Source organism: Notolabrus celidotus, chromosome 2 (assembly GCF_009762535.1).
Source record: "Notolabrus celidotus isolate fNotCel1 chromosome 2, fNotCel1.pri, whole genome shotgun sequence".
NCBI classification, from domain to species: Eukaryota; Metazoa; Chordata; class Actinopteri; order Labriformes; family Labridae; genus Notolabrus; species Notolabrus celidotus.
This window is the reverse complement of record NC_048273.1, coordinates 9,025,602-9,053,415: the sequence shown is the minus strand read 5'-3', so window position 1 is coordinate 9,053,415 and position 27,814 is coordinate 9,025,602. Positions and strand designations below refer to the sequence as shown.

Sequence of the window (27,814 nt, the reverse complement as noted above, 5' to 3'; positions counted from 1 at the left end):
CTGTTGTAATCCAGATTATGGCAAAACCAGATTATTTCATAGTTTTGATGTCTTCAGTATTAATCTACAATGTTGAAAATAATTCAAATAAATTAAAACCATTGAATGAGAAGGTGTATCCAAACTTTTGACTGGTAGTGTATGTGGTTGTCCCTGGTTTTTCTGTCTACAATTAATCACTGTTTGATCAATCAGAAGCATTCCATTCTATTCTCCTTTGATCTGTTCCATTACCTTCTATTCTGCTTTGATCTGTTCCATTCTATTCTGCTTGTATCTGTTCCATTCTATTCTGCTTTGATCTGTTCCATTCTATTCCCCTTACTGCAGATTGATTTGATGTAACGTGTGATCAGGCTGTCCCTGGGGTTTACATTAGTTTATTACTTAGCTGTGTTAAACACTTAATTCTGATTGGCTGAAACCCCATAATAATAAGTTGTATATAAATTCAGCCGTACAGTTGTCATGAAGAGAGAAATTAGCTCTAGAGACCCAAACTGTTTTTGTACCAGACTGTAAACATGTTTATTTCTGCTGTAACATTTTAACATGGGGCTCTATTGGGACTGACTCACTGCAAGAGACACACTCTAGTGGACACTGGAGGAACTGCAGGTTTTTGTGGTTTGCTATGGCTTCGTTCTCAGCTTAGGAGGTTGCTGCTTTTTTAAAGTATATGACATGTCTTTGGTTTGTTTACACCTGAACATCAAGTTTACCTGAACCTCTGTGTCTCTTCAGGCTCCTCGGCTCCTTCATGGGAATCAGTCCACTCAGTTGATCCTGCAGGCCGTCTCTCTGCAGCAGCAGGGCACCTTCACCGCTACGAACCAACAACAGCAGCAACAACAGTTACAACAACATCAACAACAGCAGCAACAACTACAGCAACAACATCAACAACAACAGCAACAATTACAGCAGCAACAGTTACAGCAGCAGCAACAGTTGCAGCAGCAGCAGCAGTTGCAGCAACAGCAGCAGCAAAAGCAGCAGAAGCAGGCGCTGACTCCTCACAGGACGGACGGGTTGTCTGACCGCTCGGCTGCTCAGCCTCAGTGACCGATGAACACTTTTAAAGGTGGAGAGAGACGGAGCGGAGTGACGGGGGTCTGAAGGGTGGAGTCCTGCTCACAGAGCAGTGACCTCTGACCTCCCCTCCCCTCCCCCCTCACATGGATGTTTTGCTGTTTGCACTAAAACTCCCAAGCACAGAGAACTGCAGAGGAGCGTGAACCAGGTCCCTCATGGGTCCAGGTCAAAGCCTTTCCTAAGAGGAATCAGGGGGCCACGTTGGACCCCCTCTAAACCCCTGTGTGTGTTCAGTGTGAGTTCAGTGTGTGTGTGCTGTAGTCCCCTCACAGGCTTCACGGACATGCTGCCAAGCAGCTAGAAGCTTGTTTTTATGAGAATGTGCTGTAGATGATCTCCTCCTGTACAGAACATGATGTGTAATATATCCTGTAAATACCATGAAAAGAGAAACTAATATTTTATATGATGCATGAGATGAACCGTGTATTGTTTTTTTGCAGCTTTGCTTTTTTCCTCTGAGAAAAAAAAAAGGGTCTTAACGCTCAGTGGATGTTTTCACACACACTCAGTCTCCTGTGGGATGTTTGTGAGTCTGCTTAGCAGACGATGTCGATGCTGCTTGTCGTGTCACAGTTTGTGAAATCCTTGAACCACAGAGTTTCGTACGGTTATTAAAGTGAGAGGTTTGTTTTGCTCTGTAGAAAGGCTGGATTCACCTGGATGCAGGTTTAAATGTGAAGAAAGGTTCAGCTACATGTATGCAGACGTAAGATTTGCACTCCTGCTGAGATGTCAGCCTGTTTGGTGACTGAAGAGGCTTCATTCAATCTATAAACACTTTTAAAATCAAACCCATCTCACGCTGAGTTTGAGTGGTTTATGTTTGCACGAAGGGATACGGATGATTTCTTCTGTCACGTGTGATCAGATGTGGGTCAGCAGGGGGAGGAGAGCAGACCATACCTCCTCCTCCTCCTTCTTGTCTTCTTCCTGGGCGTCACAAACAAACTCAATCTCAAGTAGTTTAAAAGTAATCTGATGAAATTAAAGAGATCAAATTGGATCCAATTTTGAAAATAAGTTATCCAGAAATTATGACAAACGTTCAAGCACAAGTTTGATAACTTTGATCCAAACATCATCATCACCCTGATCCCAGCACAGAACTTATTTCACGCTGGATTAGAGGAACTAGATGTAAGAAAACTTTGAGATGCATCAAACAGTACAACATTTCTTCAAAGACAACACTTCAGACATTTGCTGAATCTCCATCATGACATGCTAAACAGGGTTGAGTAACAAAATTAATGCACTTAAAATCTTTTAATATGAAACATAACAAAATACATTAAAAGCAGCTGTTAGTTTGTTTTGCTGAATAATCTCATCAACTGAGCTTTCCACGATAGACCTGCAGTTTGGGAAAAGGGTCAAATATAAGATCTTCCTTTTTTGGTCTCAACCCAAAAATACACACTTGATAAATATTAATCAAAATAGTCACACCTCCCCATGAAACTTCACTGAATCCTTAAATAAACACTATTAAAGATATTTTACCCCTTTAAAAAGATGACCTGTAACAACACCAGCCTCAGTATCTCTGTTGATTCATGTTTACTTTGGGCTCAGATCCACTGCTGCCACCTGCTGGTCAGTTTGAGATTACACACACTGATGTTGGGGCTATATATATTTTTTGCAGGGCTGCCATGAGTTTAAATCTTGAGACAAAACATTATCAGTATTAAACATATAATGAATAATTTATATAATACAAATATCACCTTTTATGAGTATAAATGTGTCACTTGTAAACACTATCACTTTTTAAATAAGAATTAACTCTGGTGTTTTTATCATTTTCATGGTTTTAACCCTCCTGTTATGTTGTGGGTCAAATTGACCCTTTTTAAAGTCTATTTTAGGCAATATATGCCTTCTAAACCAGCTGAATGCAGCAGAAAAATGTGGACAGCATGTGACAGAAGAGGTGTCATGTTAATTTATCAGCATCACTTCATAAAAATCAAAAAATCTAAATGTAAAATAAAATAAACAAAAATCTATGTCATGTGAAACTACTGTATTTATATTTAGGGCTTTCCAATGTACATTAAAAAAAGTGTTAACATGAATTTTCATGAAAAACGGGTGAGTTATCCTCATTGAACCATGAACACAAACAGACTAAATATTGATTTAAATGGTTAGTAATGGAGTTAATAATTAGATTTTAAAAATCTTTATTGGGATTTTTTGGGGTTCTGACACTTTTGGATAATTGAATATGCCCGGGTCAAATTGACCCAGGAACATTATTGCTGTTCCAGAGAAACTAACATCACAGGAGGGTTAAAAAAAATCTGCTCCAAAGTCACAGGCATGGACGAAATAAAGAAATTAAATTATGTAAATATTACACTTTGCTTGCAAATAGACACGAAAAATGTTAAAGTATAGTAAGACAAATAAACCCCAAAAATAATACTAATTTTTTTTTCTGTTCAAACATAAAAAAATATATTTATGTATTAAAAAAAAGCACCATTCACTATTTTTCTTTGGAATTAAATTTTTATCATTTAAAATATTTTTCTTTCAAATAAAAAAATAAAGCGTGGATATTTTTCAGCTTTGAATATTAAAAAAAAAGTTTCCTTCTTAACATTTATACTCTGTAGTTTTTGCTGACGACAGGAGAAATGAGTTTATGAATCAGACACATAAAACATGTTTATTGAGTGTTTTCGATTTATCCACATTTAAACCATCCTGTATCACAAACAGAAATATTTCACAGCTGAGCAGAGTCTGTCAAATATTGACAATGCAGCCTGAGCCTCTATAAAAATATTTCCTGTGTTGTCTGCGGTGACCTCCCCCTCCCTGTCTGTCTCTACAGTACATGAAGTTACAAAGAAAAGAAGCTAAATAAATATCTACCACTTTAAATAAAAGCTCAGGCGTAGAATGACGCCGCTGTGTTCAGGTGTAACTGTAACTAAAACACAGCTGCTTCTGGCTCCAGGAGTGATTTAAACACCATGTAAGGTTTGTTTTTAAAGGATCAATCAGCTGTTTTTCTCTCATTCTGTACCTGATCAAGTTATTGATTTGTGTGATTGAGGGGCAGGAGCAAAGGAGGCAGCGAAACTCAAACTTTCAGAGAGTTCACACGTGTGGAGGGGAACTGGCCTTTCTCCTGCTTTATCTATGATGTTTGACAATCTGCAGCAGAAACAGGGAATCAGAGGTCGTCGTATCGATGAGATATAGAGAGAGAGAGCCGTGTGATGAGCTGTTGTAAAGGATGCATGTGACATTTATAAACTCTGGGCCTATTTTCACATACTTAAAGGTCTAAAAAGTTGCTTTTGTTTTCACTAACAGGCTCAGGTTGTTATTCTAAGTGTCCCTTGAGAGGATCCCTACGAAGACAGAGCTTTTTGTTGATGAATAAGACGATTCAGAAACCAAAGATGGTGGCTAATGTTAAACACTAACAGGACTTTAATCGACACAAGTGCCACAATCAAAGTATTTTGTGCAGACCCTTTCACACCAATGGACACGCCTCAAACTTCCGGGCATCATCCGAGTAAGCAGCAGGTGTAAATGAAAACTACTGGATCTGTTCAACATGAGCAATGATGTTCATGTTGAGCCTTCGTCGTACTCTTTACTGTTTGCTTAAAAGGGAGTTGCGTTGCGTTACAGCTGTCAGCTTCATGTTTCTTCTGTTGCGTTTGCATTGTGTAAACGTCCTGTGATGTTGGAGTGATGTTAACACACAAACAGACGCCATTACTCAACCTCTGTCTCTGTCTGCTCGCCCTAACCTCTAAAACTTCCATTTCACCTGAACTGAATGTATTTTGAGACGCTAGAAGCACGTCTAAAGACGAGTTCCTGAAAACACCAAGGCCTGAACGTCAGCCGGAGTTTGGTGGTTTGACGAGGGTGATGAAACAGCCGTTTCTGGTTTTAAAAGCATCTTCCTCTTTAACAAAGAGGTCTGCCTATGTTTGGATCCTTTCTCACACTTAGAGTAACAACATGAACCCGTCAGTGATAAAGAGTGTAGGTGAATTAATTGCAAAACTTTAGTATCTCCAATTCAGAACAGAAAAACGATCCATCAGCGTCAAAAACGACAATTTTGTCCCTTGACGCCATTTTTTTGTGTGCTAACAAATCCGAGGACGTCAGAACGCGTCTCACCCGCAAGTACTGTCGCTAGATTACGGCAGCCATTACTGCCGCACTTTAGCTTCCTTTAATAGTGACTGTTACACGGGACTTCCACCAGATCCGTGTCCGGTCCGTCTCCGATCCGCTGCGGTCTGGCTCTGTGCGCTCTCGTCCGTCAACACCCACCGGTGGAGTCTTCAGAACGCAGCACGGAGAAGGACCGCCGGACAGCTGGACTCATGTGACCGAGGTTTTCCCACGGCAATCACTGAATCAAGGATTCTCCTCCTCCACTCCTCATCCATGTTGTCTTTAGTGTCCTCTGAAAACCTCTGACCTGTTGACTCCAGGCCTGGCTCCGCTCTAAATGACATTTTTTGGTCATAGTGAAGTTAAAAACAATCTAACGATAACGCTGTTTCATTCAGAAAATTAACCAGGTCTTTATTTTGTTTTTTTGCCTGACTTCCTGTCCCGCTCCATCTGCTCTGTACTGAATTGATGCGCCGTGCTTCGGCATCCGGCAAAAATAGAAGTCTTGCGTATCTGATCAGTTGCGTTCCGACCTGCTGGATCAGAGACGCAGCTGTAACGTAACGGAGCGGACCCAGTGGAAGTTAACACATTGACTAGAATAGAAACAGATCAGATCCGGTGCTGTGACGGATCGGAGACGGACCGGACACGGATCTGGTGGAATTTGGCCTTTAGACTGTTTTAAATGCTCTGTATGATTCATGTTTGCTTTACTTCGACAGCATTTAACGAAGAAAACGTGAAACAATTAACCGTGTCGTAGCATTAGCAGCAGCTCTACACCTCGGAATTGTGCCGCGAAAAATCAAGTGTAGCTACTTTCAGCTCCTACGAACCACCGCCGTTGTTGTTGTTGTCAGAGTTGACATAAGAAGTCCCGCCTCTTCTCGGCTTTGACTGGTCGATTAGGGAAAGGTGACATTAATGAGTGCGGCGGTGTTCCGGAAGTTGTCAAATGGCTAACATGTTAGCTTAAAGGCTAAGCTGGTTTGGTTTTGTACAAAAATAAGCGCTATCAAAGCGGTATACTGCCCTTAATATATAATTAAGACATCATTTCAGGGTAACCAGCAGTCATAATCGCCCCTATTATAGCAAGAGCTACTCAAAAAGACTTTTTACTTAACCCTAAAATATGTGAAAATAGGCCCAGATTTACAAATATCTGTAGTTTTGTTGTTATGCAACTGTGTGCCTAGAGTTCATACGCAGATCTTCCAACATCAGAAATCTGCACTGAGAGGTATTCTAGTGGTTCAGGGTCTCTGTCTCTGTAAAACACTGCTCCGATGTGAAGCAGAGGATCATCTTAGGAAATATTTCAATGCCGTCTCAGAGCTAAACTAACTTAAATCAGATTTTACATTTTGTGCTGCTCGTTATGGTCTCTGTTTCCTCCCACCATGAGAATCATTATCTTTATGCATTAAGGGGAAACTGGCAGGTCAGTCTGAGGTCTCTCTTCCGTCGACAGTCACCTGGGCTCAGGTAAAATAGACAAAAAATCAACATTTAAAAAGAAAGAAAAGGTGAAAGTAAAGAAAACAGGCTCGGTGTCTGACTGACTGTGTGGGAGGGACGTCTGCGAGCCGGGGCTCCGCGTCAGAGCAGCAGAAAGTTCTAGAGATGAGTCGGAGGGCAGCGTTCAGTAACAATCCGGTCATCTTTCAATCACACACCTGGAGATGAGCTCCTGTTGAGAGCCACATCCATCCCTCTCTCTCCACACCAGCCTCTGTAACCCAGTGTCTCCTTCTCAGGGGTTCACGTCTAAGTTTATGTCTCTGATTGATTAAATAACATTCAACTACATTTCCCATGAGCCTTTGTTGAATTCTGCAGGTTAGGGCTTTTTGGAAACGTCGTTAAATGTTAAAAACCTCCAGAGAAGACTCGGTGAGTTACAGAGCGGCGTGGATCAGAGGCTTGCTGGGAGTCGAGGACACTTAAAGAATCAAAACTAGAGTCTCTCTACGTTAACGTCAGAACATTTGACACTTATGTACAGAGAAAACCTGAAAGTCTCTCAGCTGATTACGCTTCTGGCTTGATGAAGAGCGCGGACAAGGCGAACGCCAGGAAGACAATCCCTCCGATGATTGTGACTGTGGAGAAAGAAGGAGAAGAAAACAGGTCATTGAAGGATGGAGAGCATGGTTGTGCATTTATCCTGCAAGATATCAGAGAAATACACGATTACAGAAGTCAGTATTGCAATAACTAAACGAGATAAGTTAGATGTGCTGTGGATAAACATATATGGGCTGTTGAGATTTTCCTTCCCAGCTGACAGGTTGCAGAGTCAGCTGGGAGAGAAAGTCAGAAACAAACAGCTGATCGGCTTCATGATCTAAAACCAGAAACAGTCGACTTTACGAGCCGAGTCTCAGACGACGTCATCGGCGTCTCAGCGGCTTGAGAGATTTAAAGTGAGGCAACTTTTTCCTGCAGAGTTAAGAGGGTTTCTTTCTAAAGGCAAAACTTCAGTTTGGCTTTAGACGTCTCAGAGAGCCTGTTTGACCTGAACCCGTGTGTGTGTGTGTGTGTGTGTGTGTGTGTGTGTGTGTGTGTGTGTGTGTGTGTGTGTGTGTGTGTGTGTGTGTGTGTGTGTGTGTGTGTGTGTGTGTGTGTGTGTGTGTGTGGCTGTACGTATTTACGGTGGGGTTTTTCTGCATCTTGTAGGCAAGGCAAGTTTATTTATAAAGCACCATTCATACTTAGAGCAATTCAAAGTGCTTTACAGAGTTAAAAACAAAAACCAGAAAAGTAACAATCAACAAAAACACACAGCAAACACTTCAAACATTAAAATGTTATATGCAGCCAGTTATGTTTGATCTACTCTCTCTCTGTACTTCTGTAACTTAACGTACATAGTAAAAAGTGTCAGGTCTTATTATTGATCTAAATTAGGAGGGATTATTCTAATTCACCAGCCCCCTTCGCTGCTCTGAAGTCTGTGACTTGCAGTCTTACTGTCCCACCGACAGAATCAGAACTGGTCTCGTCTTAACCGAAATGAACCTGGACTTTTTAAAGTTATTTTTCTCTCCTTTTGTCCCTGAACAAAATAAATCTGTTTCTCTTCCTTGTTTCTGAATAAATTTATGTACTAATGTGCTCCAAAATTCAGTTTTTATTTAATAATTAGAATTAACATAGCAAGAGTCCCATCTTGTAAAAGATCCACATCTACTAAATATTAAAATATGGATGAATCATGTCAAATAAAAGCCGAGGACTTCTGCTGCATGTATTCTTCATAAACCAAGTACGAGATCATCTGTGTTTTAAAGCACCTGGCTTCTTTAATAGATAGTAGATACACTTTAAGGTCATACGTTTCTGGTCAGTAATCTTAGAAATGGACATAAAATAAAATAAATGAAGCTCCACACTGACCTGTTCTGACAGATATTTTCTGGGCGATCATTCTCCCTCCTATAACGGCCAAGCCTGTACACAAACAGTGACCCAGTGTCCCGCCGACAGCAACTCCAAAGGGATCCTGGGAATTAAACAAACAGCGTCTTTTGTCTTCTAAATATGAAACATCAGAGAGTCTGATAAAGTCTTTCACTCTGAGACCACCCACACTGATGATCCTGACACACAACACACTGCAGGACAGCGGTATTAAATCATAAGAGTAGAGTAAACGTGACGAACCTCTCGAGCAGCGAGGATGATGGTGGTGAGCTGAGAGCGGTCACCCCACTCTGCCAGGAAGGTGAGGGTGAGCGCCTGGAGGAAGATGGGGGAGATGAAGCTGTGCCACTTCTTCTGAGGAGCCATAGTCCCGGCCTCGACATCCGGGGAGCCGTTCAGCAGCTTAGTCCTCTGGAGCTGCAGACCACAGGTAACAGAGAGGCTTAGAATAAAGACTGTGACGTTCTTTATATTCAGATTTCAGTTCCTTTATGGTGTTTCACCTTTTTTATACACTTATTAACCTGAATATATGCTCCCTTTGTTTCTGAAAAGCTTGGACTACATCCTTTAAGACTGAGGCCATCTGTCGCTCACAACCTCAGCAGCAGAGGGATGAAAGATGGAGCAGCATGGTGATGATCCAGAACAAAGAGACTCAAAAATAGAGCTGGTCTTTCAACAACTGAGGCAACATTATGGCATGACCTAAATCACAGTCATTGCATACATTACCAATGACAGAACCGACTGATTATTGACAGATGTGCATCGATATTGATCTCTCTGCATGACCTCAAAAAAGAAAACCAGGTCATTGAAGTGAGACTTGGTATTTCTTCAGAGCTGCTCTTGACGTCTGTAACCTCTGCTGCAGGTTAAGAGTCAGACGGGGTGAGTAACGGCACGCTGCAGGATAGTTTACTGAACTATTTATAGTTTACACGGCAAGGATTCCCCATGTGTGATGTTTACAGAGAGGAGTTTCATGCTCTATGCTACATAAACACGCACAGAAGCAGATAAACAAAGGGGGTAGACACACAGAGGGTGCTGAGATCGACACAAAGCAAACGCCACTCACTAGTGCTTTAAATTCATCTCATTTTATCATGTATTTTTTTTATCCTGAATATGGACTTCTGGACTTAAAAATCTGAAGGAATCCTGACCTTACATTAAGTTAACACTTTATATTTGTGCTCTTGTCAGTTTTTTATGATCTTAAGTCTAAAAACAGACAGAAGCACATGAGATAGACGACTTAAAAGCGCCTTTATTCTAAATTTTAACTCATAAACAGTCTGGTTACTTTTATCATACCAGTATATTTATAATACTTGTAGCAGAACTCACACTAAACCTTTTTAAAAGCTGTCTCACCTCTTCATCCTTCTTCTTGATCTCCGCCTGCACCTCTTCCAGCTCCTCCTGGCCTTCATCTGGACTCATCTTCAGCCCCTCCCTCAGCATGCGAATACCAAAGATGGCGAAGAGCGCGGTCGACACGTAGTACGTGTAGATCCTCGGGATGATGGTGGTGGCGTAACCAAACAGCACTACAGAGGAGAGAGACGTCATTAACTCTCTGTAAGAGAAGAAGAACATCAGCTTCCACTGCGTCTGATTTCACTCACCAGAGAGACAAGTCATGAGTCCCAGAGCCAGCATCGCGCCCGCCAGCACAGTGAGCCGGTTGTAACGCATCGCCATGATGGCTGCGATGAAGAAGGTTTTGTCTCCGAGCTCAGAGACGATGATGACGGAGATGGAGGCCACGAAGGCGTGGATGAATCCCAGGTTTCCTTTGCTCGGGTCATTTTCAGCGACTGCCGGGCCCACCGGGTGAGGAGTCGTTGCTTTCTGCAAAAAGACAAACTGACATTCAGCGGAGGAGGAGGGACGAGGATATTCACTTTAATTCAGTCTGCAGCTTTCAAATCAAACTGAAGAACCACATAAAAGATAGTCCGCTCTGTAACCGACAGCTTTAGAGAACCTGACTGACATGTTTTTGTTGCAGGTGTGTGTGTTTGTGTCGCTAAAGTAGATTAAATTAAGGATGATATTGAGGTAGAAAAGTGGCCAATGGCATGTCATAAAGTGTCCTTGCACACTGCTTGAACGACCGGTGTCACGCTGCAACACCACAGACAACACCCACTGAACCTCGAGCACACGGTGTGGATGCTCTCTGATGGAGGCACTGCAGTGAATGGAATATATTGGTTCCTAACACCACAGCCCAGACATCAGAAATGTTAGTGTGTTCATTTTGTAAGACAATTAAAACTCTCAACATCTTAAATCGTCAATATGAACAAATATTTTAATGTGTGATTGATTATGAGTCTTGAATTTAAAAAACAACTGCAACCTTTAACAAAATCACCAATCTATGCACCTTTTAGAGTAGTTTGATGCTGGAAAATTTAAAAGATTTTTATTTATTGGTACCTCTAAAAAAAATATTTGGAAGCACGAGCAAAAATTATTTTATCGTTTTTTTTATTTATTTTGAGATTAAAGTCAGAATCCTGATTCTTGAAGCTTTTGATTGGTTTTATTTATTTGCTTTCGTTCCACCTCATGTGACACCACTTGTTGTCTGTAATAAACAACCTTGAGGAGTTATGACTTCAATCTCAGAATAAAAAAAAAAATCCTTAATACATTTTTTTCTAACCTGCTCTCCGAAATCTGACCTTTTTCTCAGAATAATAAAAAATACTTTCAGGATGGCGGATGAGCAAAAAAAAAATGTTTCTTTGCCCCTTTCTTTATCTGAGAAAATGATAAGTATAATCAAAGCGAACGAGCTAAAACATTTGTTTTAAAGCTGCTGTGAGGAACTTTTGTTTTATATCAACTTAGGCACCCCTTTGTGGACAAAGTGATACCTCTTAATTCTTCTTCTGTACATGCAAAGTAGTGTTTTCAACAAAAAACACACCCTGCTGTCTTTTAACAGCCAGATTTATCACTCAATGTGATTATTTGCCATGAAAACAGCCAGAAAAAGGGTGTTTTCAAAGCCAAATGTCAATCATGTGGTCTAACACCTACCCCTCTGAGTGGTTAAGGCACTAAAAATGACAACAGAGAAGGTCTCAGTGTTGCTGTTTATGGTTTTGTTTGCTTTTGAAGATCATAAAGAGGCATCAGTGTTGGTTTCAGACTGTTTCTCAGCTGGTGAAAAACTCCTCATAGTGCCTTTAAGATGTAAGCCAAAATAAAAAATGTCTGAATTCTGACTCAAATCTCAGAATAATAACCAAATAAAAACAATAAACTTTATCTTGGGTTGGCGGACAAGCAAAAAGTATTGTACTGTAATCTATTTATTTTCAATTCTGACTTTGATCTCGGAATTTAAAAAATGACTTACTAATATTTTTTTGAGGGCAGACGGAAACATTTTTTATGGTGCAATTTTTTTTCCTGAATTTAATATCAGAATTTTGAAAAACTTATAAAACACCTTACATTTTTATTTTGCTCAGCCGCCGTCTGAAAAATTTTCTTCTCATTTTTAAATTTTTTTTTCTCATCCTATTCTGTACATAATCCTTCTTAATTAATAATAGTGTATTTTTTAATGTATATTTGACTTGCATAACAAGTACAAAAACCGTAATAACTTCATGGGTTTGTTTTTTTAACTTCTTGTATTTGATCTATTATCTAAATAAAGAAACAGTTTATGATGTTAAAGTTTCATTTATAAAGACAGCTGTGATTACATGACGTTATTAATGAGGTATATGAGCATAGAAACTAATTAAAGATCAATTTATTGCATAGCTAGTTGTAACACAGACTCCAGCAGTGCTCCACACTTTACAATATCGACTATCTGCACAGTTTGTTCGAACATTATTCGACCAAATACCCAACCTGTGGCGATTATGTCAACGTGGTCCGCTCATGATAACGTGCTTTTGGTCTTATCTTTACTTTCATGCAAATATTTGCTTTGCCAGCCATCTGCAGAGATTAGAGAGTAACTTTAGAGACTTCAGCAACACCCGGAACACAATGAAAAATGTGCCTCAGCTAGCCTGTGTTGGCTAGCTCGGGTTAGCTTCGAAGCAGGCGTCAAAGTCTGCTCCCCACCGACAGCTCCTGCCGGTCAAATCGGTTAAATGTGCGGTTAAATGTGTTACCTCCGCGGGGAGTTGCTCATGAGCAGCTTTGTCCTCCTCTGGAGCCGCAGCAACTCCGACCGTCAACAACAACACGGCGACGAGCGGAAACAAGAGGCGCATCACATCTTTAACAGCCCGTCCGTCTCCTCCGCTGACCCGGAGAGGCATTATTGCTCCCAAAGACTCTGGTTAAAACTCACTTTGTGCTTTACGTCTTCCGCCGATAATCACTTAATATCATCGGCGACAAAACTGACCAACTTCATTATTAGCAACCAACACAAATCGACGGACTCCTTGGCAATACACGTCACGATCACACCGACCGAGTTCACTCAGGACGGTGGAGAGAATCTTACTACCGGGTTCGTGATCAAATGAAAGAGATGATTGGTCCTTCAAAAGAGTGACGTGTACTTTTATTCTGACGTAAGCAGAGGGCTGCTCTTTGATTGGGCAGTTTGCTTGTCAGAGAACGTCTACGTGAAAATGAGTAATCCTGCGTTCACTTGGTGTCAGAATAATCGGAAAAATACATTTCGGATAGGACAAGAGCCATAAAGTCGGAAAAAAAGCTATGTAAGTGGATACAAATTCAGGCAAACGACGGGGCGAGCTGAATTCTGGATCAAAGCAAACTAACATTTTTTTTAAGTCAACGTTTTTTAAAGAACTTTTGTATTTTTTGGTCAGTTGTAATGGGGAATGCTGGTAACCACGTGTTGCCCCACACAGAGCTACCTACTTTACTTCATAGCAACAAACTACACAATCGCTTTCAATAACGCCCTCTATGTTTTAAGACTTATGACTTGTGAACACAGAAGTTTGAAGACAGATTTTACAAAATCCGAGCATTCGAGTAGTACTTGAATGCATCGTTAAACACTCGAAAGATGCTCAATGAAAAGAGACACTTCAGGGTGAATACTAAACCCGAAGTTCCCACACACCATTTCCAAAAATTAAAAGATTAATAAGACCTTAAATGTGTCTCTATTAATATAAACATGTATTTACTAACTACTCGTAGCCCCTCTTACCACTTTAAGAATCAGACTTATCTGCAGGGATTATTTTGCAATAAATATTTAAATACCAAAACATTATGTACACTGTGTACACAGGCACATTTACTGTAATCTTAATCTCCTGGAAAGCTGTTGCACCAAATTCTGCTTCTTCAAATTGTAATATAGACTACAAAAATGTACAAAATATTTGCACAATTGTCATAATTAAAAATCACAAAGTAAATATAAATAAAAGAAGAGTCCAGCGTAATACTTTGTTTGCATTTTATTCAAATGCAGAATCTCATCACAACAATTAATGATCATTTTTTAGAGTTGAAATTAGTAAACACCGTGTATTTTTTTATACACATGGGAAAAAGTAGATTTCATGACAATGACATAAAATAACGTGTATGTAGATATATTTCTTTTTAGTCAACCTGCTTATACAGAGAACAATTGATACCAAGCAAGAAGAATAAGTGTATAAAAAAAAGTACAAAATCTTTAACTAGTTGCTTCATTATAACAAAACAAACACAAAAGTAAACTTAGTCAGTGTTTTACAAAGATAGATGAAACCTGTGGTTGTTAAAAGATGCAGGAATTATTTACATTTAGCCATTACTTTAAGGGCTTTTGATGGTTCCTCCATCTTTTGTACGTGCTCCTATTTGAAGTTTCTGCATGTTTTTGACACCTGGGCTGTATTCACACCTGCACAAAGCTCCTGAAAACTTCACAAAGTTTTGCCGTGGGCTGCTTTTGTCATTGCAAATAGAGGAAATTTTCACCTGACTTTATCCAGCTACCCTGCTAAAAGATTAGCAAGAAGTCAGGCTGAGCCGATGTGAGAACGCAGCAGAAGATATTAAGAAATATTCACCAAGAGCAGTCGGGCAGAGGTGATGACATTTACATCACGTGACTGGAAGAGTTGCATGAACCAGGGTGAGGGAAAACAGCTGAGGTTGAAGGAGAAGCAATTTCAAGACAAGAAGAGGTCAGATGCGGTACTGATGTCAAGTAAATGCAATAACTGTCATCATCATGCGGGTCTCTGTTGCTTTGTCCTCCTTCATGTCGTAACCATCTCACTGTAGCTTTTATTTTTTGTTCATTTTGAGACAGGAAACATGGGGAGAGAGGGGAATCATGTTAGGACTATAGACTGTCTAATAAATCAAGTCCCCCGTCTGTTCTTGAAGCGGAGTTTTGAAGCCGATCGTCGGCGGGTGCCGTATTGAAATGCTGACTCAACCTAACATCAGTCGACCTAGCAAGAGGCTGAGGCACAGACGTGGAGTTGAGGCAGGCCTTTAGCTTCCTCGCTAACAGCTACAATGTTCCCGCCTGTCGGTCCAGTCAGCCATGCCTTTTATTATGCATACTGTGCCCCCCGTACAGTGTGTGCTGATAGAGAAATGAGCTAGTCACACCTTAACTGTTTTTTGAACCAGGCTGTAAACATGTTTATTTCTGCTATAAAGATCGTCTTCTTTGAATGTGTGTGTATGTGGTTTCCGGTGTTTCTGCAGCCAGCCTCAAGTGGATGCTTGATGAACTGCAGTTTTTCACACTTCTGCATTGGCTTCATATTTTAAGACTGGAGGTTGCTGCTCGGTTAGGACTAGGAATTGATGTTATGACCAGTGCAACCAGGACTATCGCCTCTGCACGCGGAGCCCCTGCTCTACCAACTGAGCTAAACCGTTTCCCCTCACGGCATGCTTTGGAAAGATTTGGGGGAGAAAGCTCCTGCAAATTTCTAAATTATATCAGGAGTGCATGTGTGAAGGAGGACCAGAGACTATTTGCATATTTATTTCATTGCAAGGTGAAAAACCAATGGATGTGCAGACGTGTTTGCTGTTCTCGTCTTGTTAACAAGTCCTCTTCATCCTCAGATGTTTTTATTCATCCTGGATGTGTCACTCAAGTTGCATGACATAAACCTCATCACCCCGCCTGCTCACATGCAGCTCTCCCCTAAGTCAGGTGTAACGTTAAGCTGTTATCGTTCTCACATGTAGTTTTTAGGAGTTTTGTGCACACGTGTGAATCCAGCTCTGGAGGAATGTTTCTGCAGCACTGTCACGTCTCACACTGTAGTGCTGCCAGCTGCCGTCTGATGAGCTGCTTCACCTGATTGAGAGCGTCCCGTCCATCATCTCTGTGAGCGAGCGGAGTCTTCCCTTTAACACCTTCACATCTTACCTGTCTTTCACAGCTCTCCCAAGACTTCACAGGAGAGCAGGAGACACAGGCGATGATTACTTACAGCACGAAAGGTATGAACGCTTTCCTGCTCCTTGGGTATGATTCAGACTTGCTGATGTAAAACTCGTGACTGAGCTGAGCCTCCAGAGCGTGGCTGAAGAGCACGTACAGGAAGACGAGCCACCAGGTGAGGGACACACCTCCATAAATCAGGTTCAGTCCCACATACAGCAGCAGCTCCGCAAAGTAATGAGGACAGGACACGAGCTCGAACCAGCCGCCCTCTGGGACTCTGTGAGCGAGCGTCTCCACCGATCCTGCAAGAAGAATACACTGCAGGTGGAATACTTGACTAACACGTGTTGATAATTCACCGATCGCAGAGCCTCGAAACTGCATGTGCTGACGGTAACTGATCACTACAGTTATGGAGGCAGCTCCACATGTCTGAAGTTGTTTTCATGGAGGGTTTGGTAAAAGGCGCATGTCCACAGATGATAAACTAACAATAAAAACATAATGTTGAATTGCACAAATGTAATGGAAACATTAAAACATACAATGAAGTCTCTTTGTGGGGAAATCTCAGACTATAGAATGAGTTCAGGCAGTTTTTCCAGGATTTGAGAGTTTGGTCTGAAACTATGCTGCACTGAGTTCAGCCATTAGTCACCTTACTGTATTTATTTGTTGAGTAATTCATAAATCCCTCCGAGCTGAAGTGAGAGCAGCAGGGACCGGATTTCAAAACCATATTTGTTTGAGTTTTCCTAAAGTAATCAGGGATAAAATGACCGTGTGGACTCTTACAGGTTCAGTTTGAAAACAGTCACCATAAAAAGCTGCATGAAAGACCGTAAATGAAAACTGTAATCTCACTGCTGCCTCTTTCTTTCAGTTTATGTATAATAGCAAACATAATATTCCTCTAACACAAAAACTTGAACATTGTTTGATCAGGTGATTATTCCAAAGGCTTATACCTGAGCAGCTGAAGCCTGTTACAATGCTATTAGCCTGAGTAATCCTCTTTGGAGCATTTCCATCTGTACCTATTTGTCATTTAGACGCTTAATTACGTAAAAATAAGGTTTAGATTTGACTGAATATAATCCGTCTCTAGTGAAACATTAAATATATCTTGCTACTTTACATTATATGTATATTTTTTTGTACATACAATTAAAATCAGCACTTTTGCAACTCATATTTAGGTTGTTTCATTCATTTTTATTAACTTTATATTTATTTCCTGTGTGGTTTTTAAGCTTTTGATCAAACTAATTCATGTTTTTATACTTTCTTTAAGTGTCTTTAATTGTTTTATACTTATGTAAAATAAATTCACTTTTTGGTGTAATAATATTTTGACTATAGGAAAATTATTGAACCCTTTTTTAAAAATTATTCCTAAATTTGCAGTGTTTAAAAAGTGACTTAAAAATATTTTTTCAGTTCCTTAAATTAAAAAACTGGAAAAATAAACATTTTAAGACTCTCTGAATGACTTGAGTAAAACCAGACAAATGTAATCTTAATCTTAATTTTTATTTAATTTAGATTGATTTGTGTTAGAATTTCTTTCAAGTTGTTATATATATTTTGTTTTTGTATTTTATTAGATTACTTTAGTTGTCAGTAAAATATGCTGCTTGGAGTAATTCGTAAAATATTCAACTGCTTAAATGTCTGTTTGTAAATTGAAAATGATGAATGAAATAAAAAATAAAAAACAACAAGGCTTACAGAATCAGCTCCATCTTTTTGAATCACTTTTTTAAAAGGAATTTTATAGACTTTTCTTATGATGTAATGGTTTTTTACTTTTTATCTTATAGCCTTTTTCTCTTTCATTCTGAGTTTCTTTCCTGTTATTGCTTTGTTCTCCTTTAAATGCTTTCTGTCTTTTATTTCTTTCTTTTTTTTCTTATTGCTTTTAGATTTATGTATTGAGTTGTTTATTTATTTTAATGCTTTGAACTTTTTATTTTTTGTACTCTCCTTTAATCAAGTCTAATGCCTTCATGTAATTAATTTATTTTACTGATTTTCTGCTCTCATGTCTTTTTATTTTTTTATGTTTTTGCTTTGACTATTTTGATCTCATTTCATTTTAAGTTATTTATATTTTTATTTCATTATATATTTTTATTTTTTTATTTCTCTGATCTTGTTTTTCTGTTTTTACCTCTCTATCTTCCTACATTATCTCTGAGATTATTCAGCTGTTGGGTAATAATGTTGTAGTTTTATCACCCTCATATCTTATATTGTTGCTTTTTTCGTTTTTATGTTTTGCTTGTATTTTAAAACACTTGTAAAATGTAAACTCATGTTTTTAAAGCTGCTAAAAGTTTCTAAAAAAATGAATAAAACTCTCTTTTGACGACTTTTCTCCATTTAAAAAATAATTCAACTTGCAGTAATTTCATTTTTCTGACAGTAATTAGCACCTTCCATTTATTATACTCTTGATCCCCTGTGACAAATACATTTACTATCAACTAGAACCTCAAACAACCACAATTTAAAAAATACACAAACTGTCCCTTTAATGGATGTTATTGTTTATTGTGGATTCAGATTGAGCGCTGTTTATCTTTTCATTGGACCTTTTTTATTGTTACTTTTAATTGATTATTATTTATTTATCTGCCAATGTGTGTATGTATTTCCGTGTTTTTTCCTTCCCGGTGTGCAAAATCTAATTTTAAAGAACACTTTACACACATATAGAAGTACTGACAAAGACATAAGTGAGGTCCTGCACCATGGAGGGTTAAAGTCCTCCAAAATAAAAGCTCCTCTCAGTTTCTTTAAGTGTTCTGTACAGTGTTTGGAGTCCTAAAAGTAAGACTTACCTGACTTCCCCTTTCGAAGCCCAGCCAGATGGACCAGACACTGATGCTGCATCAACGACGCCATGATGAAAACGACACCTCCAACCACATGAAACCACTCCAGCTGTGAGAGCAGAGGTCCAGACCCTGAGAGGAAGAACACCACCATGAACACAACGTTAAAGAAGCTGTAAGAAGTTCACATACAGAGGCCTCACCTTTTCCTACACGGTCTGATCCGAGCACAGTCAGCCCAAGGATGACGTAATAAACCAGACCAAACAAATACTGTGCCAGGTGGATGGCTCCATCAGAGAAAACACTGACAAACAGGCACTCCTGCAGCCGCCGGAGGGAGTGGAGGACAAGCAGCAGCTGCACCAGCAGAGTGGTGAGCTGAGGGACTGAAGACAGAAGAAACGCATGAGGAGAGTTAAACCACAGACACATGAGGACCATATTTCTCATGCACAGGGCGTAAAATTAACACTGCTGCGGACAAAAAATAAATTTCATAAATCACACCAGTGGCCAATGGCAATGTTGTATTGCATGTGAGGTTTTGTTTTCATACTTTGGCCCATTTCTGCCAACTGTCAGGCTATTTTGACCCTCACGGCGTGCTGTACTTGTGTTGTGATTTGGTACCTCGGGAACGGCGTGACGTCAGCTATTGAAGTTCTATTCATTCCCTTTGCTTGAAGAAACACGGCGGGAAGAGCGTTTCGATGAAGATGTGGCGACACATTCCCGGCGTGAAGCCACCACAAACAAAAAGGATAAACAAAGAGGCGGGAGACGATCCAGACGAGGAACAGACATCTAAATGGAGTAATGTCACTATAGGATGTTTCAAAGAAAACTGGAAAATTGACAAGACTGTCAAATCAAATGAGGCATGATTTTTTTATTTGGCTGGTGAAAAATATTTTTGGTCAGTACATTTTTGGAGGTCACTAGCCAATAGCAGACGAGGTAAAAAGTTCATTTCAAGCCCTGCTCAGGCATAAACGCAGAACTTTACAGGAAAAACATCGATGATCTCCTCGTTTTGGTGCTGGGCATGATAGTTGAGTATTTTCCTTTCTAGTATCGTTCTTTCTCTCATTTCAACTTAAATTGACTCTGCAGGTTTTAATCCCAAAGGAGATTTTTTAGGGGAGAACAAAAGAAACTGAGGTTGGTGAATATTCTCTGCCCTTTTTGAGGCTGATTTTCATCATCTAAGCAGTGTTTGGATGTAAACAGAGACATAGATTTGACTGAAAATAGAAAAATAAAGGGATATCATTAATGTGGGGATGTGGATGGATGTTTTTACTTTATATTGGCATTTATTTATTTTTTGTACAAAAAAAGGGATAAGATTTAAGAAACAGAAACACAGATGAAGCAAATAACATGCTGCAGAGACAAAAATACAAGTATTGAAAACAAACATTTGTGCATCTTTTTGGGTTAAAAACAGTTCTGGTTTGAACTTCCCTTTACTGACAGCACAGCTCTGTTGCACCTGATACAGTACCTCACAGCCCCCTCTAGTGGCCTACATGTGTCACTACATCTATCAGCCCTCTTTAGGAGTTCATTAAAAAGAGTTAGAGCATGCTAAGTTTGTCTATAGAGTACATTAAAACAACAAAAGTGGACCAAAATAATGTTAAATTAAGAATTTCAAAGGCATTAAGTCAATGAGGAAAAGAAAAGGTGCATCTTTCATCTCTCTGTGAGTCAAAAGAATAAAAGTGTGTTTTAAGTTTGATTTAAAAAGAGGCACCGTGGGGGACAGCTTTTCAGAGTCCTGAGCCCTTAAGGACTTCAATGACGTCACCTGGAAAGTGTTTTAGTGCACGAATCTGCAAGGACTCAAAGCGGTGCATCACATCATGCAGCTCACATTGAAGCATTAGGAATTTTTATTGTGCAATTTTTACTTTTCTTGAATCCAAGTTGCTTAAACGATCAACTGCATGATTTTTATGCTTCATCCTCTGTGTTTCACGGCACACTGCAATGAACTATGGGTAATTCCCTTATGCTAAATCTGCAGGTAACTGAGCGGGTGCATAAAGGGCTCAAAAAGTCTGCAGGAGATCCCCCAGGCACTGTAAGATTTGACGGTGGGAGCCCCGAGCCTTCAAAGACTTGGAGGGATCTGTGCTGCACCTGCTCATTACCAGTTTATCAAACACTTATCTCATGAGCCTTAACACTAACGATTGCTGCACTAATTATAAAAAACAGCCTTGTTTGTTGGAGGAATGCGAGCCTACCTGCAATGTCCGAGCTCGGCACACCTGTCATAGCGTCCAACAGTCCAGTCAGCCATGACGGGTACGACTGATGTTTGAATGTGAGGCTCAGAGATAACACCAACAGGAAACTGTTCCAGCCGACAGAGACGGCGTAGAAATGCCAGAACCACCTGAGACACAAAAGACAGAGACAGGAGAGAGTTTGGTTGATTTCACTGAATGAGCAGAGACTAGTTTACTGTTATTTGAACGGATATTTCAAATATGCCATATCTATACATTCTTATAACATGCATAAGTTGTACAGTTAATCTTACATAACTTTAAAGAGTCTGTAAATTAGTAAAAATACATCTCAAAATCTGTTCTTCAATCTTTAAATCAAAATATACATGGGGGGGGGGGGGGGGGGGGGGGGGGGAATTCAGTTGTTACAGCAACCCAGACATAAGTACAATCAAGAAGAAGTTTCAATAAGTAAAATAAAATAAATAAAATAAGTAAAAATAAAAATAGATAAATAAAGCTAGAATACAATTTAGATATATACAATGTTACAATGGAATTTAGTTTAAATAGAAGAAATGACAGGCAGTATTAAAAATGTTTCAAATGAGTCATTTAATTACTCTTCAAAAGCTTCACTTTATGCAATCAATAGCTTTTTAAAGCCAATATATCATGTTAAGACTATTAATTAATAAAAAAGGGCTACTTTAAGCATATAAATAACCACAATGTACACTTTCAAGCATGAATATTAATACAAACTACTATACAATAATTTTTTGAGCCAATAGATTACTAAAAATGACTCATTGTAGCCTATTAATTATTATAAATCACACTTTTGAGCCTAAAACATACAGAAAATTATTATCTTTAGCACATTAATTCTTAAAATTACTCTTTTCTACCTTAAATGTAGTATTTATTACTATTTTAAGCCTATACATGACTATTAATTAGCTATAAATGCCTATAAAATACAATTAGTGACTCTTTTGAGACCTTAAATTACAACACATTACTCCTATTGATTTAAACTGATTATAGATTACTCTTTTATACATTGAGTTAATAATAATTGATGTTTCAAGCCTATTAATTCCTCAAATAAGCTTATAACTGACTGTACTTTCATGTGCCAGCTGCCTCTTTGTTTAATTTATTAAGCCGTTTAAATTAAATTAAATACAGCTTTAATGTGTCTACTAATCACTAAAATTGCTCTAAAATTTTTATAATTTAAAACAACTTCACTCAATTATGTCTTTGCTCATTTTCTTCATTTTTCAAACATCTGTCACCTTTTCGGGACGTCAAACACTCGCAGCCAGTCGTCCCGTTTCCGGTGTTGTTTGGTTTTCCCGTACCGGATCAGATCCTGAAATATGACGTAAAAACGGCTCTTCTCTCGTCCTCCCGGCAGGTACTGAGAGACTGTGTGAGCAGAGAGAGCTAACAGGAACCCAAAGGCCAAAGAGGACCACACAACATCAGTAACGCTCCACAAAACTGAATCCCAAATCATTTTACTGCTCGCGGACATTGTTGTGTGCAACACAGAAAGGAGTCCGACGGAGGACGAACGCAACAGTTCCGCATGAAACCGGAAGGAAGGCGTGATATAACAGCTAATTCTCAGCAAAGTGGGATTTGTTTGGGTCCCAGCACACATGGGAATAGAAGGAAATGAGGGAGCAGATACTATGGCAAAGAGAGCCACGAAGATGGAAAGTGTTGGAATGTGTTTGCCTTATGGACTGCCGGAGTATAAAGAAAATATAATACATATGTAATAATATATAATCACACCATGTCAACCTGTCACTACTGAATTTTTTAAAATACTGCCTGTAATTACTTCTATTTAATTTAAATTCCATTTGTAACATTTTATATATATAAATTGCATTCTAGCTTTATTTATCTATTTTTATTTTTACTTATTTTTTATTTTATTTTATTTTTATTTTTACTTATTGAAACTTATAGAAACTTCTTTCTTGATTGTACTTATGTCTGGGTTGCTGTAACAACTGAATCCCCCCCCCCAGGGGATCAATAAAGTAATATCTTATCTTATCTTATCTTAAATTATAAATTAGTGGGTTAAAGATGCATGGCAAAATGAAAGAAAGGGGAGGTCATATTTTGAAATTCAGAGCGCAGTGGGAAAGGAAAATTATTTTGTCAAGTGCAAAAGAAGAGACTCAGTAGTTATAACTAGGCTGAGGCTTGGGCATTGTGGGCTCAAGAATGGGCTGGCCCCAAGCGGCAACCTCCGGTCTAAAAATATGAGTCAATGCAGAAGTGTTAAAAGCTGCAGTTCATCAAGGATCCGCTTGAGGCTGGCTCCGGAAGTACCAGAAGTCACATACACATGAATGGGAAAAAGACGATCTTTACAGCAGAAATAAACATGTTTACAGCCTGGTACAAAAGACGAGTGTAGTCTGAATAGCTCATTTCTTGATGTCCTCTCACTGTGAGGGGGGTGAATTTTTTTCTAACGCAGCAATTTCGAAGATATTGAGATTACTAGTCTTCCAATGAGAGGCACAGCGTCCTGTGGGAACACTGCAGCTTTTGGCTAGGAGGCTCAAAGCCCGCCTCTTTACATCACACTGGCTTGACAGAAGCAATATAGCTGCTGCTGCCGATTGGCTTCAAAACAGCGTTCAGAAACAGATGGGTGACGTCACGGATACTACGTCCATATTTTATACAGTCTATAGTCCCAGCACACATGGGAATAGAAGGAAATGAGGGAGCAGATACTATGGCAAAGAGAGCCACAAAGATGGAAAGTGTTGGAATGTGTTTGCCTTATGGACTGCCGGAGTATAAAGAAATTATAAATAAGTGGGTTAAAGATGCATGGCAAAATGCATGGGAAAATGAAAGAAAGGGGGGGTCATATTTTGAAATTCAGAGCGCAGTGGGAAAGGAAAAATATTTCGTTAAGTGCAAAAGAAGAGACTCAGTAGTTATAACTAGGCTGAGGCTCGGGCATTGTGGGCTCAAGAGTGGGCTGGCCCTGATAGGGAAGCACCCTGATGGAAAATGTGACTGTGGGGACGTGGAGTCAGTGTGTCATGTTCTCTTGCAGTGTGAAAAATATGCTCGGGAAAAGAGGACGCTGTTCAGAGACCTGCAAACAGCTGGAGAAGCAGTCTTTATCATGAGCACGTTATTAAACTTGGACAACTGGGCGAAAGTTAAGAGACTGTTGGAGTGCTTGCACAGAACCGGAGTGTACACAAGAATATGAGAATTGATCTAAGGACCTAATTCATCGACCTGAGGAGGACAGCAATACGCCGTTGTTGCGTCTAGCCTGCCTTACCTGAAGAAGAAGAAGAAACAGCTAATTCTTGAATCGTGTGTTTTCGGTCTTCATCTCTCCAGCGTCTAGTTTTCTTTTCTTCCTTTAGAGAATAGTTTGCTTCATAACTAGGCTGAGGCTCGGGCATTGTGGGCTCAAGAGTGGGCTGGCCCTGATAGGGAAGCACCCTGATGGAAAATGTGAGTGTGGGGACGTGGAGTCAGTGCGTCATGTTCTCTTGCAGTGTGAAAGATGTGCTCGGGAAAGAAGGACGCTGTTCAGAGACCTGCAAACAGCTGGAGAAGCAGTCTTTAGCATGAGCTATTGATGGTGAGATGAAGCCTCATGAGGCATCGAACCACTTGAGCCAATTGGTTCGAGAAAGGGTTCATCTCTCGAAGCTTCATGTGCACACGAAACCACCCACTGGCCAGGTGTATAATCACAGGCAGCTTGATCTTAACCACATAATGTGTGATGCATTGAATTTTTGTGTCTGTTATGGGAATGACTATGAATTACAAAAAATGTATGACCAAATAATTTCTGTACATATGTGTATGGTAAAATATTTTTTAATGTATTCTGTGTGTGTACATGTTCCCAAAATGGTAGTATCATATGATATGGCAGTTTGTGTAATTATATTTTTCTGTCACTTTAGGAAAATGGAATTGGCTTAAGCAGGCAGAGGACAGTGAAAGTGATTGTGGAACTATGAAGAGGGCACTGAACATGCTTGTGTTATTAAGAGTTATTAAATCAAAATGTTACCACACAGGGGAAATCCTCCTCTTTCTTTTTTTTAAAGTTATATTTTTGGGGCTTTGACACCTGTTATTTATAGAGGAGAGGACAGTGTAGAAACTGGGAGAGAGTGGGAAAAATGTGATTAATAAGCCACAGGCTGGACTTGGACCCGGGCCAAATGTTTCATGGGCGTGCACTTCACCATTAGGCCAAGACCGCACCAGATTCGCAAGAGGTCCGCACCTAATTCCCCTCTTTCTAGCTGGCTCGGTCTTATATGTCCTCTCATCACTCCTAAATCTTTAAACCATCTCTCTCTCTCTCTCTCTCTCTCTCTCTCTCTCTCTCTCTCTCTCTCTCACTAAACTCTCCAAACTATATAAACGCTGTCCAAACTCTAGTATCCAAACTATCAAAACTCTATCCGAACTCTGAACTGCAACTCTCCATCAAACACCCACATTTTGAATGGAGCCTGAGGGGTTTATATTGCTGTCAAACCTCGCAGCAAAATCTGAACCACTTGCCGAAGCAGTCATGTGGTACAGCCGGGTAGCGAGGCTTCGGACGTCATCATTTTCGGCTCCTCCCCTCAATGAAGCAAGCCTCGATACCGCTCAAATACTGCCCACTGCTTATACAACTTGTTTTCCCACAGTGAGTGATAAAACAAAGCAGGTTGAAGTCATTTACGAAAAAATGAAAACAGTACATAAACTATAAAAAAACAAAATAAGCAAAGAGCTAGGAGTTTCCACTCTGTCCACAGGGGGCGCCAAACTCAACACAAACAGAAATTGGTCACAGAAGCTTTATTCCAACCAAAAGTATAGTCCAATGAAAAAGTAAAACAGGAAACAAAAAAGCCAGAAAATTTTACATTTTAACATACTTGAACCAGTGAAGTTTGAGCATTTTTTGCAGATTACTTGCCCCCAAAAATGATTGGACTAGTAACAAAATCTTGTTGCATCAGCTCCAATTTAGATTGCATTTCGGTACTACATAGAAAATCATTGTTTTTAAGAAATATATCTGCTCCAAATTATTATTTATATATGTGTTGGTTCATTTTACTAAATTCTAAGTACCATAAAATTGTTTTTGGTACTATTTGAAGCAATGTGTTCATTTTTCAAATTTTATTTGTATTTATTGATTTATTTAAAGGGACAGTGCATAGTAATGAACATTTCAGCGAAGCATAATTTTCCTCGTCTTTATGACCTGATTCCTGTGGGACAGTTTGCCAGTATTACTATGCAGCACTATTGAAGTTAGCACCAACAAGTGGAGTCTCGTAACGTCAACAAAAGGCCAGTGCACATCACATCAGAGTCCACCTTGAAGCAAAGGATTAAGGAGAAATGAGGAGGAAACTAGGGTCAGTATTGGAAAAAAATATCTATCTCATGGGGCGATCTTTGTTGAGTTATGTTGGATAGAAAACCATGCTCACTACTGCAGATTGATATGGCCTGTTGACTTGATAAAAGTAGGACTTAGAGATAAATGTGGACTAAGAAGAACATACCCTTGCTTTTAGAAGTAGTGCGTGTTTGAGTGTTGAATCCTGAATCAGCTGATCCCCCTTTGATCTCGAGGACAGTGTTATGAAACGTGTAGACTGACCTCGTGGCCTCGCTGCTTCAGCCACGCTCAGTTTTTCGCTGACTTCTCTTCCCACAGGTTCACATGTCGTCCGTGCGTTCGTCCTCTGCTCAGCGCAGAAATGTGTCAAAGGGAAAGAAGTGTGTTTGTGTGAAAGACTTGATAAGGCCTTTGAGGCATTAGAGTCCAGGATGCCTCTTATAGGAGCACCGTATCCTGTCTGAGGAAGTGTGGACCGTTTCCTGCTTCCCTCAGTGTCCTCCTCGCTTTAAATGTGCCAAGAGCTGGACCCTCATCAGGCCTCCGAGCAGACCGCAGGACCAGATCTGTGTACATCAGTAAGTTCACACATACAGATTTTGATTCACCTCTCTTCTCGCTTTGTTTCATGCTCTGGAATAGATTCACGATGTGTGCATATGCGGACAAATCTTCCATATTTCAGTGTTCCTGCAACCGTGAATAAAAACTGCTTAAGAAAATCATGTTTGTCTGCACACAGAACACCAAAGCAAGACACCTGACAACTCTATATTCAAATAGGAGCCGTCAGCATTAAGTTAATCTTGTTGAGATGATCCAAATCTAAAATGTTTGTGTGCTTTTTGTCCCCTTCAGCACACCGTAGTCGAACTGCCGCAGAGTCTTCTTGCTTCCTGCTGCTGCTGTGATGAGAAATAGCCACACCACTGCACCCTCACCGTGTCGTGGTTTGTTGTTGCTTCTTTACGCGGAGTGCGATTTTCAGTGTTTGCAGGCAAGCTTCATCGCTAGTTTACTAGCAGTTGAAGATATGATGACTCTTCTTTTCCTCCCGACCTGCAGGAGGCAGGCAACTACCTCTCTGCTGAAACCAACCTGCTGATTCTCATCTGAGGTCTCATTAATTTTTGGTCTTTTTGTTGTTTTGTTTTGCATTTTTGAAGACCCTGAACTTGCACAG

The 27,814-nt window shown here is 39.8% G+C and overlaps 3 protein-coding genes across 8 annotated transcripts in view; 1 reads left to right on the top strand and 2 right to left on the bottom strand.

The window, feature by feature from the left end:
* The window catches only part of clocka (clock circadian regulator a), a 37,962-nt gene extending 36,069 nt beyond the window's left edge, over positions 1-1,893 (top strand). For all 6 annotated transcript variants that reach the window (XM_034708952.1, XM_034708983.1, XM_034708973.1 and 3 more), the window contains one exon: positions 745-1,893. In XM_034708952.1, the coding sequence (XP_034564843.1) occupies positions 745-1,065 (321 nt within the window). In that variant the 3' untranslated portion in view covers positions 1,066-1,893. The remainder of the gene's footprint in view (positions 1-744) is intronic.
* A 1,858-nt stretch (positions 1,894-3,751) lies between these two features.
* Positions 3,752-13,239, bottom strand: tmem165 (transmembrane protein 165). The gene is made up of 6 exons (XM_034704992.1): positions 12,867-13,239; positions 10,338-10,563; positions 10,084-10,259; positions 8,941-9,117; positions 8,674-8,779; positions 3,752-7,376 (listed from the first exon to the last, which is right to left on the bottom strand). Exons 1-6 carry the CDS (start codon positions 13,014-13,016, stop codon positions 7,306-7,308), a joined length of 906 nt encoding a protein of 301 aa, XP_034560883.1. The 5' UTR covers positions 13,017-13,239; the 3' UTR covers positions 3,752-7,305.
* A 2,433-nt stretch (positions 13,240-15,672) lies between these two features.
* srd5a3 (steroid 5 alpha-reductase 3) lies at positions 15,673-22,771 on the bottom strand. The gene is made up of 5 exons (XM_034678229.1): positions 22,490-22,771; positions 21,198-21,349; positions 19,143-19,328; positions 18,946-19,071; positions 15,673-16,401 (listed from the first exon to the last, which is right to left on the bottom strand). The coding sequence occupies exons 1-5, from the start codon at positions 22,729-22,731 to the stop codon at positions 16,142-16,144; spliced, it is 966 nt and encodes a 321-aa protein (XP_034534120.1). The 5' UTR covers positions 22,732-22,771; the 3' UTR covers positions 15,673-16,141.
* Positions 22,772-27,814: the final 5,043 nt, after the last annotated feature.

Bases quoted from the DNA above. Each gene is read 5' to 3' on its own strand.
- tmem165 (XM_034704992.1), bottom strand. From the start codon at position 13,016: ATGCCTCTCCGGGTCAGCGGAGGAGACGGACGGGCTGTTAAAGATGTG. The intron at 10,564-12,866 runs GTAACACATTTA...GTCTTTTTGCAG, and splicing joins ATGAGCAACTCCCCGCGGAG to AAAGCAACGACTCCTCACCC. The intron at 8,780-8,940 runs GTTCGTCACGTT...TTTAATTCCCAG, and splicing joins TCATCCTCGCTGCTCGAGAG to GATCCCTTTGGAGTTGCTGT.
- srd5a3 (XM_034678229.1), bottom strand. From the start codon at position 22,731: ATGTCCGCGAGCAGTAAAATGATTTGGGATTCAGTTTTGTGGAGCGTT. The intron at 19,329-21,197 runs GTAGGCTCGCAT...TTCTGTCTTCAG, and splicing joins GCCGAGCTCGGACATTGCAG to TCCCTCAGCTCACCACTCTG. The intron at 16,402-18,945 runs GTAAGTCTTACT...TTCTTCTTGCAG, and splicing joins GCTTCGAAAGGGGAAGTCAG to GATCGGTGGAGACGCTCGCT.